Source organism: Muntiacus reevesi, chromosome 3 (assembly GCF_963930625.1).
Source record: "Muntiacus reevesi chromosome 3, mMunRee1.1, whole genome shotgun sequence".
Classification (NCBI taxonomy): domain Eukaryota; kingdom Metazoa; phylum Chordata; class Mammalia; order Artiodactyla; family Cervidae; genus Muntiacus; species Muntiacus reevesi.
Window position 1 is genome coordinate 144,458,505 of NC_089251.1, and position 18,039 is coordinate 144,476,543.

Genomic DNA, 18,039 nt, shown 5'->3' on the forward strand with positions numbered 1-18,039 from the left:
ACATGAAAAGAACTAAAGAAAACTATGTTTAAAGAACCAAAGTGTATTATGGCAGAAAGGTCTAGTCATAGAGAGATTATAATAAAGAGATAGCAATTATACACATATTTATAAAAAGGAACCAAATGAGAAATTCTGAAATTGAAAAATATAATAACTAAATGATAAATTCACCAGAAAGACTCAACAGCATGTCTGAACTTGCAAGAGAAAGAAGCAGAGCTCTTGAAGATAGATCAGAAAGAAATTGTCCAACCTGATGAATAGAATGAAAAAAAGAATTAAGCAGAGTGAAAGAACCTCAGAGGGTTCTATCATGCAAAACAACCTAAGTGCAAAGGAAGACCCAGAAGGAGAGAACAGAGAAAAAGGTCAAGATATATTTGAAAAAATAATGGTAGCAATTTCTCAAATATGAAAGAATTTAATCTACACATCCAAGAAGCTCAGTGAACTCCAAGCAGGATAAACACGAAGATATCCATACATGGACAGAAGGTCAAGGTGATAAAAGCTAAGGACAAAAAGAATAACTTTAAAGCATCTCAATACAGTAAATAAGTTGTCAACCGAGCATTCTATAACCAGCAAAACTACCCATCAAAGAAAGCAACAGTGCTCAGACAACTAGTCACATGCAAAAGAATTAATACAGATCTCTACATCATACCACATACAAAAATTAACACAAAATGCACCAAAGACCTAACATAAGAGATAAAATATAAAACTCTTATTCATTTGAATCGGTTCTAATGAGGTGGATGAAACTGGGGCCCATTATACAGAGCCAGAAGGAAAAATACCAATACAGTATACTAACGCATATATATGGAATTCAGAAAGATGGTAACAATAACCCTATATGCAAGACAGAAAAAGAGACAAAGATGTACAGAACAGACTTTTGGACTCTATGGGAGAAGGCGAGGATGGGATGATCTGAGAGAACAGCATCGAAACATGTATATTATCAAGTGTGAAACAGATCACCAGCCCAGGTTGGATGCATGAGACAAGTGCTCAGGGCTGGTGCACTGAGATGACCCAGAGGGATGAGATGGGGAGGGAGGTGGAAGGGTGGTTCAGGATGGAGAACACATGTAAATCCATGGCTGATTCATGTCAATGTATGGCAAAAGCCACTACAATACTGTAAAGTAATTAGCCTCCAACTAATGAAAATAATTGGAAAATAAATAGATAAAGGATATGAGACATGAAAAAAAATGCTATGGACAGACTGAAAAGACTTCGCGTGATCAATAAAAAAAAAAAAATCTCTTAGGAAAAAAATAGATAAAAGGAAATTCATCAAAATTAAAAATACCAACAAAAAAGTGAAAAACCCAATTTAATAGAAGAACATTTTTGTAAATCCTATATTTAATAAAGAACTTGTTGCTAAAATATATAAAGAACACTTACAACTCAGTAACAAAAAGACAACTCAATTAAAAAGTGCAAAAAAGATCTTCATAAAGATTTCTCCAAAAAAGACATACAAATGGCCAAAAAACATATGAAAAGATGCTCAGCATCACTGGTCATTAGGGAACTGCAGATTAAAACCACTAGATACCACCTTCTGAAAGTGAAGTTGCTCAGTCATGTCCAACTCTTTGAGACCCCATGGACTGTAGCCTGTCAGGCTCCTCTGTCCATGGGATTTCCCAGGCAAGCATACTGGAGTCGGTTTCCATTTCCTCCTCCAGGGGATCTTCTTAGAGATCAAAGCCGTGTCTCCCGCATTGCAAGCAGACACTTTACCATCTGAGCTACCAGGGAAGCCCACCACCTTCAAGAATGATATAAGAAATTTTACAAAAACAACAGAGAGGGCTTCCCTGGTGGCTCAGTGGTAAAGAATCTGCCTGCGAAGGCAGAAGACATGTGTTCAACTCCTGATCCGGGAAGATCCCACATGCTGCAGGACATTAAGCCCATGTGCTACAACTACTGAGCCTGTGGTATGGGGCCTGGGAACTGCAACTGCATCCACATGCCACAAGTACTGAAGCTCTCGAGCTCCACAGCCCATGCTCTGCAATGAAAGCAGCCACTGCAGAGAGAAGCCTGTGCACCACAACTAGAAAACAGACCCCACACAATGCAACTGGAAAAAAGCCTGTGCAGTAACAAAGATACCGAACAGCCAGAAATAATAAATAAAGTAATTTAGACTTAAAAAAAAAAGAGAATAACAGACGCTTGAATGGATTGAAGAATCTAATATGAAAATTAGAACTTTCATACATTGCTGAAATGTAAAATGGCATTGTGAAAACTACTTCATAATTCCTCAAAAGGTTAAACATAGAATTAGCACATGGTCAACAAATCCAAGTTTTTTTTTTATACTCAAGATAACTGAAAATATAAGTTGACACAAAAATGTATACATGAATATTCAAAGCAATATTATTCATAATCATCAAGAAAATAGAAACTACAGAAATGTCCATCAACTGATGAACAGATAAACAAAAATAATATATTCATATAATGGAATACTATTTAGCCAAAAAAAACAAATTAAATATTGTTAGATGCAATGACCTGGATTAAACCCTGGAAATACTATGGAAAAAAAAGTAAAAATGTTAGTCGCTCAGTCGTGTCTGACTCTTTGTGACCCCATGGTCTGTAGCCTGCCAGGCTCCTCTGTCCATGGAATTCTCCAGGTAAGAATACTGGAGTGGGTAGCCATTCCCTTCTCCAGGGGATCTTTCCATCCCAGTGACTGAATCGGAGTCTTCTGCATTGCAGGAAAATTCTTTACCGCCTGAGTCACCTATACTGAAAGGCAACATATTATATGAAATACATGAAATATTGAACACAGGCAAATCCATACTGAAAGAAAGCCAATAAACCATTGCTAGAGGATGCAGGGAGGGAAAATTGGGACCGATTACTGAAAAGTATAAGATCTGCTTTTGGAGTGATGGAAATGTTCTTGGACTAGATAGTGGTGACACTGCACGACTCTGTGAAGAGACTAAAGAGCCACTGAACTGTACACTTTAAAATGGTAAATTTTATACTAAGTGAATCTCAATTTTCAAAAAATATATGTTTTTAAAAAAGCAGCCAAAAATGAAGACAAAAATCTCCACAGGTGACAAAAGACTAAGATAATGTGTGGCTTACAGATATTCTTTATAAGAAATACTGAAGAGAGTCCTTCAGGCTTAAAGGAAATGCACCAGATGGTAATATGAATGTACACAAGGAAATAAAGTGTATAGATAGGTAATTATGCAGGCAAATATAAAGAAAAATAAAGGAAAACATAATTACATAGTTTTTTCTTCTCAACTGATTTTAAGACAAGTGCATAAAACACTAACAGCATAAGCTGTGCTGTTGGGCTTAAAATATATAAAGGTTTAATATTACGGTAATAAAACAAAGCAGACATGAGAAATGAAAATGTTTTACATTTGCTCAGGGGAAGTTTTTGGGCTTCCCTGGTGGTTCAGATGGGAAAGAATCTGCCTGCAATGCGGGAGACCTGGTTTGATGCCTGGATTGGGAAGATCTCCTGGATGTGGGCACGGCAACCCACTCCAGTATCCTTGCCTTCGGAATACCCATGGACAGAGGAGCCTGGTGGGCTACAGTCCACAGAGTCACAAAGAGTTGAATACAACTGAGCAACAGAAGCACAGGGGAAGTTTTTAAACTACAAATTCAAAAATTTTAAATATATCTAAGGTTATTCAGGGTATATATTTTTTCCAGGTAGAGGTCTGATATGTTATATTTTTCAAGGAATTTGTCCATTTCATTTAAATTGTCAAATTTATTGGCATAAAGTTGTCATTTTCTTTTAATTATTTTAATGTATTTCTTTTTAATCATTTTAATATCGGTAATGTTTTCTCCTCTTTCATTCCTGATACTGGTAATTTATGCTGTCTTTACCTCCTAAATAGTCTAGCTAGAGGTTTATTGTTCACTTATCTGATTTTTAATGACCAGCTTTTTTTTACTTTTTCTTTTTCTTGTTTGATTTTCTCTTTCATGGACTTCTGCTTTTATCTTTGTAATTTCTTCCTTTTGCTTAAGAGCTTATATTTTGTGCTATACTTACCATCTAAACACTTCACCGTCATCCTATAAATTTGGTAATGTTTTTATTATCATTCAGCTCAAAATATTTTCTGATCTCAAGGTCCAGCTCCAAATTAACCCAGTTCTAAGAAGCCTTCAATGGTTTCAGTTGACACTGATAGACTCCTAACAGTTGATATAGTATTAACTATTGGATCCTGGAAATGTATAGTATTATAATTTCAAGCAACTATTTTCCACAATTGTACAAGTCTATTTCTCAGAATAAAGTAATCTCAAATTCTCTCAAGTACTGATACATACATATTTACTCTGGCTGTTATTTCCTCTTCAGGAAGATCCAATTTATCCTCCTCCATATCACTAACTTTTACTTGTTTCACCACTTCCAGAAGCAATGAATCACTGGAAGGCTGTGAGTGTTGGATACCTGTTTAAACATAAAATATCTGTTAAACACAAACTAGAAAAATCATATCAGAGTCCTTCTGTAATTTCTGACTGTTAATTATATGTAATAATGTGTATTATAAGAAGGTGCTTGAAATTTTCTAAGATAAAAAAGTGATTTACTACAGAAAAGCTGTTATACATGATTTAGAGTTATCTATGCTGCTTAACTGATTTTTTAAAATTATTATACATATAACAAATGGAATAAATGTTTTTAAAATGGTATTTGTTTTTAATGATGGTATTATTTATGTTTCAGAAATAGGCCAAGCAATCTCTTTAACCATATTTACTTCTAAAGCATGCCAATAAGCAAGTGTTATTCTCACGACATTAATTCAATAGCATTATCCTTACTGTGCATTTGTACTATAGAAATATTAAGAAAGAATGTGAAAAATTATTGTTAACTGAAAGATAATATATAGGCCATTCTGAAGTGTTCCTTTCTGGAATACATGGAATAGATAATTCTGATACACATATATACCACAAATGTAATGAACTACACATTATGTAAGAAGGCTAGGCTAGTGCAATGGAAAGAACATGGGTTGTGAAGTGGTAAACCTAAATTCAAATTCCACTTATTAACCACATGACCCCTCTGAACCTATGTTTCTGTAACTGTGAAATGGAGATACATCACATTATACATAAAATAAATAGTAGCTATCCTTACTGTACATTTACCTCTCAATTATCTGAGTGGCATAAAAGTAGTAATGAAAATATATACATAATTTATAGATAGGACTGGAAAAAGTTCATATGTTTAACTATGAATATAGATATCGCATATTTAGAAAATAAAAATAATTCATGCTAAATAACAAAACATTGTAAAGACAATAAAAATGCTCAATTTCTCAAATGGTATCCTTGCTCTGACACATAAACTGAATGAACCTAACGTACAGTTGCATTTTTCCTTTATAAATCTGCTTTGATCACATACAAGTCTAGATAATCTGATATAAATAGAATGATTTTGATGAAAATACTTATAGACAAACATATGGAGTGGGTAAAACACTCTGCAGTTAAATCTGAAGTAAGCTTCAGGGAACTTTATAAGTTTTAAAGACTGATACCACTGGTTTTCTACTATTACCAATTTCACTTTGGAATGTATTTCTTACTTCTGTACAATTTTATTATCACCATTATACCTGGGATAATTTTGAAAACTAGGTAAAGAGAGAAAGAGATGGAAAAAGAGAAAGGACACTGGTCTTCCTGAACTTAAAACAACTGTGACCAAGAAGAAGAAACATAAAATTTTATCTGTGTACATGTGTTAAGAGGGATGAAGAAGGAGAGGAAAGGGACAAGGAATTTCCTGGAGTGATATTTCCTGACGGAAAAGAAGAAAAATAGAGAATACTATCCCTTAAGTGCTACTAAATTGAAGTTATTCACCAAAAGATGTTTTCTGAGTGACAAGTATAAAATTTCAAGGGGTAGAAAAGTATAATAGTCTCAGGACACAAACAGGGAGAACAAACTTGTATGCAAGTGACCATTCCTATGTAAGAGATTCTCAAAGTTAGTGTTTTTATCAGGGAAAAGGCCATTATTTTACAGTAAGGAAAATTACTGAGTCTCATTTATTTCAGAATGTAAGATTTGAAATGGCAGGCATGATAGTTCTCTTATTTTTATGGCACTTACTGTACAGGCCAATTTATTATGGCAATTTTTTTAAAATAAGATTAAAAAATTGGTACTCATTTTATCTATAACTTAGTCATTAAACACAAGATGCACAACTAGCTTTGGTAAAGCAACTACAATTTAGTATACACATGACTCTTAATACTTTGGGGTATTTCAGAGACCCTTCTTCAAAAAGAAAAGGATTTGTCAAGTTAGATGGTTATAAAGGAAGGGCTTCCTAAAGAATTACAGACAGTCTTTAAAATCTGTTTTGATATACCTCTAGGCTACAAGTTTTTAAACACTTTTTTTTTCCCTAGAAAAAAGGCAGTGACCCATCTAGATACTAAAATGTCTGGAGTTCTATAAAAAGACTAGGTCATAAAAGAAAGACCTAAAGAGTTGCTAAGAATTTGAAATATATTTAAGATTAGCCTCAGTTTTAGGAGGCAAAAGGCTCAGGTATTGTATTTTACTATACCATAATGGATACAGAGACAACACATTTCACACCAACTGCTGTGTAATTTTATGAGTTTATATTTTTCTTTGAAAAACTGCAATCAACTGAAACAGGAAGTCATTTTAGATTTGACTAAGATTTGACAAAGGCAACATAGACAGTCATTTAAATATCAATTATAAAACATCACCCTCTCTCAAGAACAAACAATTTTCAAACAATTAATAAAAACAATTACCAACCCCTACCATCACTCTCATTATCTTCAACAGAAAATTGAACAGCCATTGGAACTCACCTAGGTTATCTCTCAAAGCACTAGCTTCTTCATGGGTTTTGAAATTATAATTTGGTACCAATTTAAGTCTCATGCGGGAATAATTTTCTACATTAGCTAGTTTCCAGTGAATTGGATTTTGTTTCCTATGAATATTCATAAGTAAACAAACAAAATTATTTTAGCTTAAAATTACAAAAGATCAGTTGATTGAAACAGAGTAAAAAAGTAACATGTATTTTACGTTTCTTTGGCATCATTTTATAAAAGCATTCACATTCGTATCTCATTTGACCCAAACAATCCTAACAATCCCATACAATGTTAGTATGCGTATCAACAGTTTATACCTAAGGAATCTAAGACAGGCTAAATTACTTGCATAAGATGCCATGGAGTTTACAGACATCAGAAATAAGATTTGAACAGAAATCTTCAGACTTACAGCTTGATATATTTTACTCTTTCACTGTTACAAGGAATTTCTTAACTAGCTATATATGAGTTTATTCCAAATAGTTTTCAAAATAAAATAATAATTTTACTACAAATAAAGATAATATAATTGCAAATGGATCAAAGATCTAAATATGAGTTAAAGCTCTCAGGGGAAACATAGGAGTAAATCTTCATTACTTTGGATTTGAAAATGGTTTCTTAAATATGATATCAATAACATAAGCAACAAAATTTTTTTTTAAGGACAAGTATTATAGTAAGGTTGCAGAGAAACTGGAACCTTCAAGCTGCTGATAGGAATGGGGCAGCTGCTATGAAAAACTGTTATGCAACTCTTCAGCAAGTTAAATACAGAATTACCACAGCAATGCTGCCTGCAGGTATATGACCAAGAAAACTAGACACAGGCGTTGAAGCACATACTTGGTCACAGATGTTTACATCAATACTATTTACAATGTGTACGTGCTCAGTCGTGCCCAACTCTTTGCAACTCCATAGACTAGAGTCTGCCAGGCTTCTCGGTCCACAGGATTATCCTGGCAAGAATACTGCAGTGGGTTGCCATTTTCCCCTCCAGGGGATCTTCCCAACCCAGGGATCGAACCTGTGTCTCCAGTGGCTCCTGCACTGGCAGGCAGATTCTTTACCACTGAGCCACTGGGAAGCCCACTATTCACAACAGTCACAAAGAAATCAACCCAAATATCCGTCATACATTTCATACAATGAACATTATTCAGTCATAAAAAGGAAAGAAAGTACTAACACATGCTACAACAGAGTGAAAACACTGTGCTAAGTGAAAGTGGCACAAAAGGCCACCTACTGTATGATTTCACTTATATGAAATACCCAGAATAGGTAAATCCATAGAGACAGAAAGCAGACAAGCAGGTACCAGGGATCAGGGCAAGAGTTAATAGGCAGTGACTATTACCAGTTCCAGGGTTTCTTTTTCAGGTGATGAAAAGGTTCTCAAGTTGGACAGTGCTCTCATCTCAAGCTGATTACACAACATTAGAAATGTACTTACTCTCACTAAATTATACACTTTAAAGCAGTTAAAAGAGCAAATTTTCTATTAAATGTATTTTACTAGAATAAAAAAGGGCTGTTAAAAATGTGTGTGTGTAATATAATTCAGCAAAACAGAAGTGACTGATCAAGTAAAGAAATAGTATAATATTCAAACACACAGCATCAGTAACCCTAGCTCAGAGAGGTCGCGTCAGGAAGACAGAAGTAAATGGATTCAAGACAAATTCTGTGTTAAAGGGTAAGAGCAAAGGAAACAACTCCACAGTGAAAAACACAGACACCAAGCTCTACACTCACCAAACCTGTCATTCATAAAAGACAAGCAAATTAGTTCAAAGCACTCTTGTAAAAACTGGATTGGAGAGGTCAGGGGAGAGGTTCATGAAGTTCTAGATCAGAGTTCTAAAGCAGAGGGCATTTAATGAACGACAGCTAATCCTACCTTTTAGCCCAAGGTCCCCTTTCACACGTAAGATAAAGCTTGACTGCCTTCCAGCGTCTCAGAGCGGCTAACTGCTGACTGCTGAGTTGTTTCAGCATGTTATTATACCTCAAGTTCTCCTGGCGTGCTTTTCGATTAAATGGCTCCACAAAAAACTCCTGAAAGAAAGAGCAATAAAGAAGAGCACCGAATCATGTATTGAGAGGTATGTTTAAATTTGAATGTTATAATTTTAGAAATCTGACTCAATAAAATCATAAAATGAAAGAAGCTGGCAACCAACATGATTTTCTTATTCCATTAGAATCATTAATATGACTCTAGCTATAATACTTATTTTTTTTTAATATAAGAAAATAACAAGCCAACAATAAAAATGTGAAGAACTTCAAAACTGTAAAGTGTCTCAAAATCGGATTATTAAAGTCTTAGAATTACTAACTGTATCCCATCAAGTAAAATGATTTTCTTTGGGGATCTTTTGATCTATAAGGCATCTGGAATCTGACTCAAGTCAAATAAAGTAAAAGGAAGAGGACCACATTCCACACTACTACTGATGGCCGGAAAGGCAGTACGGAAGACAAAAGAAACCTATAGGAGTAAATCTCTCACAGTGAAAAATTCTATCATTAGGAGTGCTTCTCTCAGAAGAGCATCCTCTCTAGCAAATGAAATCACAGACCTATTTCAGCTTTCAGGATAAAGTAAGATTCTGGTAATAAGTTCTAACAAGACAAAACTCTAAACCTTGAAATTGAAATTCTAAAGTTTTCAGAAAGACAAGAGGTAAGTCTGGTTTAGGACTTCCCAGGTGGCGCAGTAGTAAAGAATCTGTCTGCCAATACAGGGGTTTGATCCCAGGGTGGGGAAGATCTTCTGGAGGAAGAAACAGCAACCCATTCCAGTATTCTTGCATGGAAAATTCTATGGACAGAGGAGCCTGGCAGTCCAAGGGGTTGGCTGCAAAGAGTCAGACACAACTGACCGACTGAGCATGGAAGCCTGGTTTACCGATTTCACACTGACATTGATTAATTAAGAAATATTAGGAACTAAAATAGTATTCAACTTGTTTCAAACAAATCAACAGTGAATTACATTAAAACAAATGGTTAAAGACATAGATTTAAAAGACATCTTTTACTTATTTTTTTGGTAATGCTACACAACTTGTGGGATTTTAGTTCCCATGTGGGATCAAGCCTGAGCCTGTACAGTGGAAACACAGAGCCTAAACCACCGGACCATCAGGGAAGTCCCTACCAGACATCTTTTAAAGAGTTAATACTGTACTATATGGTTGAGGTACAAGCTTTGGAGCGAGACCTCATTACAATCTTACCTACTTAGTTCTCTGAGGCTCAGTATCATCACTGGTAAGTTGAAGTTGACAATAATTGTCATGTGCTAAATACAGTGCTAGAAAAGTAGCTAGCTTTCAATAAATTAGTTATTATTATAATTATTACTGTAATTACTGCTAGATGTATACAGTATCAATGATTTGGGATACAGTGTTATCAAATATTTAAAACAGATCATTGCTGTGACAACTGAAGAAGTCATGAAAATTCCATGATAATTAAATATCAATTTCACAGCTTTAAAGTTTGAGCACATGAGGATATCGAGCACATAAATTAGGTTTTTTCTAGAAGCTAAGGGTGAAATTACACAGAAAAGAATGGTTGGAATAGTAACTGGTAGAACTTTTTTTTTTTTTTTTAGTAACTGGTAGAACTTCTATGAGGGAAATATAATAATAATTATTGTCATGATTGCTACATACCAGCAATTCCACTTATTCTAGAGAAGTCATTCTGAATAAACACAAAAATATGACTACAGAGATGATCAATACTATCTATAATAAAGAAAAAACTGGTAAATTAGGTCTAAAACCAGGAAATAAGTTTAAATTTTCTAATATAAAACATTATGGAATATTAGCCATAAAATGGCATGGGAAAATACTCATGACACATTTTAAGTTAAAGTAGTAGCAAATGAAACTATCATTTCACTTAAACTAAATATATACATAAAAATACAGGAAAGATAATACAGCAAAATGTTAGTAGTAGTGGATTACAAATATCTCTTTACACTTAAGTTTTGAAAAAAAGCTTTATTTTTATTTGATCTTCTTGGTTTCATCTGTTTTGCAGTTTTTAGCATATATATTCTGTACATATTTTGTTAGATTGATATCTAGGTACCTCATTCTTTTTAGTCTTACTGTAAATAGTTTTTTTTTTAAATTTCAGTTTCCAATTGCTCACTGCTACTGTATAGACTTATGATTAAATTTTGTATATTGATCACAGATAATCATGTGATCTGTAAATAGTTTTATTTCTTCTTTCCCAATATGTCTTTTATTTCTTTTTCTATTCTTACTGAATTTGCTACATCTCACAGTACAATACAAAGAAGCATGAAAGTGAACATTCCACCCCTAATGGGCAAAGCACTCAGTTTTTCACCATTAAATATGAAGCTAGTTGTAGGATTTTTGTAGAGATTTGGGTCTTCCCTTCTATTCCTTGTTTGCTTTAAAAACTTTGATCATATATGGATGATGAATTTTGCCAAATGCTGCATCTACTGATATGATCATGTACCTTTTTTTGGTAAGCTGATTAATATGACTGATTATCAAATGATTATCAAATGTTGAATCAGCCTTGCATTTATAAGAAAAACTATCCCGGTTGTGATGTTATTTTATTATACATTGCTAAATTTGGTTTTTATCTATGTTCCCAAAGGGATACTGTCCTCAGTTTTCTTATACTGTTTTGTGTGGTTTCAATATGTGGGTAATATTGCCGTTATATAATGAGGTGGGAAGTTATGCTACTTTGCTATTTTCCAAACAGATTGTGAAGAACTAGTCTAATTTCTCTATTAAATATTTGGTGAAATTTGCCAGTGAAACCATGTGGGTCTAGAATTTTCTGTTTTGGAAGGTGAAGTGAAGTGAAAGTCGCTCAGTCGTGTCCAGCTCTTTGCAACTCTATGGACTATACAGTCCATGGAATTCTCCAGGCCAGAGTACTGGAGTGGATAGCCATTCCCTTCAGGGGATCTGCCCAACCCAGGGATCAAATCCAGGTCCCCCGAATTGCTGGAGGATTCTTTACCAGATGAGCCACAAGGGAAGCTATTTAACTGTAAATTCAATCTCTTTAAGAGACAGAGGACTATCCAGGTTATCTACTTATTATTGAACTATTTTTGGAAATTTGTATTTGTGAAGAAACTGATCAATTACATTTAAAGCATCTTATTTATGTGTCTAGATTGGCCGCAATAATCCAACTAGCATGTTGATGTCTGTCAGGCCAGTGGTGATTAATTTCTGGTAGGAGTAATTTTTCCCCTCTTTTCCCCCCTCAATTTGGCTACAAGTCTCTCAATTTTATTGGTATTTTGAAGAAGCAGATTTTGGTTTCACTGACTTTCTCTATTGCTTTCCTGATTTCATTTTCATTACTTTACACTTTTTAATAATTTCTTATTTAAAAACTAACGTAGGGAATTCCTTGCCGTTCCAGTGGTTAGGACTCGGTGCTTTCACTGTGATAGCGGGGATTCAATCCCTGGTGGGGCAACTGAGATCCTACAAGAGGTGCAGCACAGGTGGAAAAAAAAATAACAGTAGATTAGCTTACTTTTTCAAGTTTCTTAGGATGGAATGAACTTATTAATTTGAGGTCTTTCTTCTTTTTTAGTGTAAGTACTTTGTGTTATAAATTACCCTCTAAGCACTGGTATATACACAGCCTCCTGCTTATCAGTTAAATAGACATTTTACATAATCACTGTGCATAGAACATTTTGATATTAATTTTTAAATTGCTACTTATCTTTTAAACTGCTACTTTTCTTCTAATTCTGAAATAATTTTCTGACAAAGAGTAAGAAATACTGTTTGTTTTCAAAGTTCAGGCTTGTTATTACTCTCATTTGAACATTAACTGCTTGAAACCAACATAAAAAACTAAATATTAAAACATCTAATAATTTTTACCTGAAACTTGAGCTTGCTTTCTCCCCCTTCCCGGTCTCGCTTATGCATATTCACCATTAAAGCTTCATAACAATCCTTCCAATAAAGTGCCATGCTCTCATGACCATCATAAAATGTATGGGTTTCATATTTCTTCATGTAAGGTACAATCTTATAAAAAATATAAACACACAAAATTTACTATATGCTTCCATAAAAATGATACTTTAGAAGGCAAAAACCTCACTCAATAAAGATAAAACTTACATATTTTTCAATGTAAACTTGCCATTCATTTGAACTGCAATATTCTTGAAAATCTTCAAAAAATGAAGCGCTACCATTTGTCAAAGGTAAAGAAGGCAGATGTAAGTTCATGAAGAGAAGCTCATAAATTTTAGAAACTAGGGTACGGACAAGGGGAATCAGAAATGAATATATTTCAGTCTGTTCCTTGATTGACTGACTGAGAACATGTTCCAGCTTCCCTAAAATGTAACATGCTTCATCCTGATTTTCAATCACTTTGGTCTGAAGAAGGGTGTTTAGCTTAGCAGATGCCACTGCACAAACCTGGAGGAAAATAGTAAAATAAAGCAGATATTTAGTAATAGCAAAGTTCTTTGGCTCGTCTTGAAATTGTTTTTTAAAATAAATTATAAAAGTAACCCATGGAATATACAGAAAAGTTAAAAGGTCGACAATTAATCACCCCAACATCCACTCTACTCCTTCTTATAATTTGCAAGAAGCAGGGGATGATTCCATCTCTAGTTCCAACTTAGGTCCTAAAAGATATAAGCCAAACAGAATATCCAACCCCTTGCCACAGTGACTGGTTCAGGTAACTCATCTCTCAGTCAACTCATGTCATGGTATTTGTCACATGGATTCATTCAGGCCAAGTATAGCTTTATTAGTGCAATGTCAGAACTTTTATACAGTAACTATAAAGAACTGTGAAAGGGCTTGGATACTATCTCACCTTCAAGCTAACAACTTAGTTTACCATAGTTTCACAGATGCAGGCAGAAGAATGACACTCCTGGATCAGAAACAAAGATCTACAGCATTAGCAATAATCAGAATATCAGGCAGAAAAGGCAATGGCAACCCACTCCAGTCCTCGTGCCTGAAGAATCCCATGGACAGAGGAGCCTGGTAGGCTGCAGTCCATGGGGTCATGAAGAGTCGAACACAACTGAGCAACTTCACTTTCACTTTTCACTTTCATGCATTGGAGAAGGAAATGGCGACCCACTCCAGTGTTCTTGCCTGGAGAATCCCAGGGACAGAGGAGCCTGGTGGGCTGCCGTGTATGGGGTTGCACAGAGTTGGACACGACTGATGTGACGCAGCAGCAGCAGAATATCAGGATTTGCCCTGTTTCCCAAATTAATTCCATGCTGAGAAATGAATAGGAGGAGATGATGCCTGCACATGCAATGGTTGCATTATAAGAGAGGAGCCCCAAGCAAAGGGAATCCAAGTCTTTTACCCAGGGTAGTAAAAGTGCCTAAACATTGCCTTGGAGGGAGATACTATCTTTATCACACTGGACGGTAAAACAAAACCTGCCTTTTAGTCTGGAGGGAGATACGATCTCTGTTTTCTCCAGCTGTTTACTATACATGCATCCCCAAAAAGACAGTTCATCACAAAGGCAACCACTGTCTGTATTCACAAGAGATCCATGAAGAAATGTCTACCAACAAGGACTATAGGAAGAAGGACTCTTTTTCTCTGAATATGAACATGGAAGCATGCAGCCTCAGTTCCTGCTGGCAGCCATTCTGTGATGGTAAGGGCAGCCAGCTTAAGACAAGCTGGCACAGGATGGAGAGCAATGCTACAAGAACAGCAAACAAATGGAACTGAAGCCTTGCCTGAATTGTGCCTTGAGCTCAACTTAACTACGGAATTTTCAACTACATGCATCTTCTTAACTAAGTCATCTTGTATTGACATTTCTGTCATTTGGAATTACAAGCATTCTTACAGATAAAGAACAGCACATAGGAGACCAAGTAAAGTTCCCAAAGAAAATACACATTTAGGACACATGCATGCATGCTCAGTCTCTAAGCTGTGTCCAACTCTTTGCGACCCCATGGACCGTAGCCCACCAGGCTCCTCCGTCAATGGATTCTCCAGGCAAGAATATTGGAGTGGGTTGCCATTTCCTTCTCCAGGGGATCTTCCCAACCCAGGGATCAAATCTCACACTCTTGGATCTGCTGCATCGGTAGGAAGATTCTTTACCATTGAGCCACCTTGGGAAGCAGAGTCCCCAAGGTAAATACACATTTAGGGCACAAACTCACACAGAGTAATACTCTATATTACTCTTAAGCTCTGGCCTCAAACTTCATTGTAGAAAGGCAAATTAGATCACAAAGGCGCCTCCTTTCATCTAGACTAGAGAAAGATATAAATCTTAAAATCATAACAAGACAAATGATTAAAAAAAAAAAAACCTCCTTTTCCCTTAACCTATATCCCAATCTTGGATCATATTACTTTCAAAATAAAGAAAAGCAAGAGAAAAAAAAGGAAGTATTAGAAACCAACATGACTTCAAAAATTAAGTGTGCCAAAAACTCATCTGAGCTGTAAGCACAGGTCTTCGAAGGTCAAGGAAACAATAAGGGATCTCAGGCAGTCTTTCTGTAAAAGAAGACTTAAAGAAGCAAATAGCATTTGAGGAAATAACCTCTAAGATGGTTCAAAATTTTAACTTTTCTATTTTTAATTTAAGCTTCCACTTGTGAAGCATCTCTACCCTCCTCAGGTTTTCCCCAAACCCCTTCACTTTACTCTTTGAATCTGACTAAAGCAGCGTAAACCCAATAGAGGGCAACAAATGTGAGACAAAAGGTCATAAAATCTCAGTTTCCAGGAAACACCAATGCTAATATTCTAGACTTTTTTGCAATATGTTTTTAAAAACACTGTTTACACAAAAAGTTGAATATTCAGTGCTCTGCTTTTAACTAGTGTCACAGTATTACATAACTCTAAGTTTATATGTTTATTTAAAAGTATAAAGACACTTTTAGTGAATACAATAATTTACATACCACTGTCCACCCCCCCCCCACACACATAGATATGATCCCCCTGCCCTCATATTATAAAGAGTACTATATTATGATCCCCTGAGAAATGACAGAAACACCAATACCCTAGTTCCCTGCTTAATTACTGAGTGATGCCCCACACAAAGCATGCAGGGGAATTTTCAGAAAGCTCCTCTAGGTGACTTCACGTGCAGCTAGTGAAGAGAACCATTAGATGAGCTAAGACCATTGAGGGAGCAGAAACCCAGACACAATGGTGACCACGTGCAGCATCTAAAGAAATGAACAGCTACTTTGTCCTACTTTAAAGATATGCTGGGAAATTCTGGCATTTATGTGAAATCTCCTGATAATTAAATGCTGGGAACTAAATAATATAAATAGGCCAAATAAAACAAATTTGCTGGCCAGATTCATTTTGCAGGCAATTCTGTTTAAACTCCTATGAGGGAAGGGCTTCCTTTCCCAATCTTTTAACATGCACGACCTCAGGGAAATCCGCTTTTAGCCTGAGAGAGTGAAATTAAAAAGTAGCTAGAGAGAAATGTTCTAGATCACTAACTACTGGTTGACAGAATCAAGTCTTAGCTGTAGGTGCTACAACTCTTCATTTATTTTAATAGGTATTTATGTAAAGTCCTACTATGGAACAGGCACTGGATATTTAATGGTGAACAAATTATGACAGACATGTTATTTCTCCTTGGAAATCTCACCAAGGAGAAAAACACTGAGGGTGAATATCAGTGGTAAAAACAGAGTCCTAACATCTAAAACAATCAGCTACCCAGCATGCTGGCTCCAAGAGCTTTAACAGCCACCAGGCTCATTTCAGTGAAAAAGCCAAAAAAGTCATCTTGTTCTATTCTGACATGGAGGAAAAAAGAAAACTACAATGAACATCTATGTGTACAAAGATTGCTTGATATTTTAGATTATTACGTCAGGATACAGTTTTAGAGTAGAATTACCAGACAAACAATGTAACCATCTTTCTAAAAGTCCTTAGCTCATATATTTTCGAATTGTAATTAAAAGCTATAGAATTCAAACATTCATCATTTACATATCAGAATGTCTAATTTTGTTGAGCTTTTCTGCATTTCCATGTTTTCTGCAAAGACACTGTATTACCTGTATGATTAGGGAAAAAGCCCACTATATTAAAAAAGTTAGTAACATGGGGAAATAAGTTTAATATAATTGTAAGAAAAATAGAAAAGAACACAAAATTATCAAAATATATGATGGTTTCCATCACCCCCCCAAAAAATATATACAAAGAAAAAATATTAAAATGTTGAGAGATCATTTCTTAGGCTATAGAATAAAGCATGTTTTACCTATTTTTTCCTCTTTATGTTTTTCGTGTATTTTCTACAATGAGCATATTTTCTTTTCTGACTGGAAAAAAATACTTACTGAAAAGTATGGTCTTCTGTAAAATGAGCAGACATATGGTATTTTAACATCCTCATGCTCTTATCAATATTATAGCAAGTTTATATTAGAAACCATCCATACCACAACTCCCATACATCAAGTACTTAAAATTCCAATATCAAAAATGAATCTATAGCCAGGAAAATAGCAATGACATAGACATAACTTAAGACATCATATTAAAAAGCAGAGACATTACTTTGCCAACAAAGGTCCGTATAGTCAAAGCTATGGTTTTTCCAGTAGTCATGCATGGATGTGAGAGTTGGACTATAAAGAAAGCTGAGCACCAAAGAATTGATGCTTTTGAACTGTGGTGTTGGAGAAGACTCTTGAGAGCCCCTTGGACAGCAAGGAGATTCAACCAGTCCATCCTAAAGGAAATCAGTCCTGAATGTTCATTGGAAGGACTGATGCTGAAGCTGAAACTCCAGTCCTTTAGCCACCTGATGCAAAGAAGTGACTCATTGGGAAACACCCTGATGCTGGGCAAAATTGATGGCAGGAGGAAAAGGGAACGACAGAGGATGAGATGATTGGATGGCATCACTGATTTGATGGACATGAGTTTGAGCAAGCTCCAGGAGTTGGTGATGGACAGGGAAGCCTGGTGTGCTGCAGTCC

The 18,039-nt window shown here is 35.4% G+C and overlaps 1 protein-coding gene across 4 annotated transcripts in view; it reads right to left on the reverse strand.

Annotated features, from left to right (window-relative positions):
- The window catches only part of NBEAL1 (neurobeachin like 1), a 146,276-nt gene that overhangs the window by 42,667 nt on the left and 85,570 nt on the right, over nucleotides 1-18,039 (reverse strand). For all 4 annotated transcript variants that reach the window (XM_065930782.1, XM_065930781.1, XM_065930783.1 and 1 more), the window contains 5 exons: nucleotides 13,160-13,465; nucleotides 12,914-13,063; nucleotides 8,875-9,032; nucleotides 6,954-7,078; nucleotides 4,384-4,510 (listed from right to left, as the gene is read on the reverse strand). In XM_065930782.1, coding sequence (XP_065786854.1) covers nucleotides 4,384-4,510; nucleotides 6,954-7,078; nucleotides 8,875-9,032; nucleotides 12,914-13,063; nucleotides 13,160-13,465 — 866 coding nt within the window. The remainder of the gene's footprint in view (nucleotides 1-4,383; nucleotides 4,511-6,953; nucleotides 7,079-8,874; nucleotides 9,033-12,913; nucleotides 13,064-13,159; nucleotides 13,466-18,039) is intronic.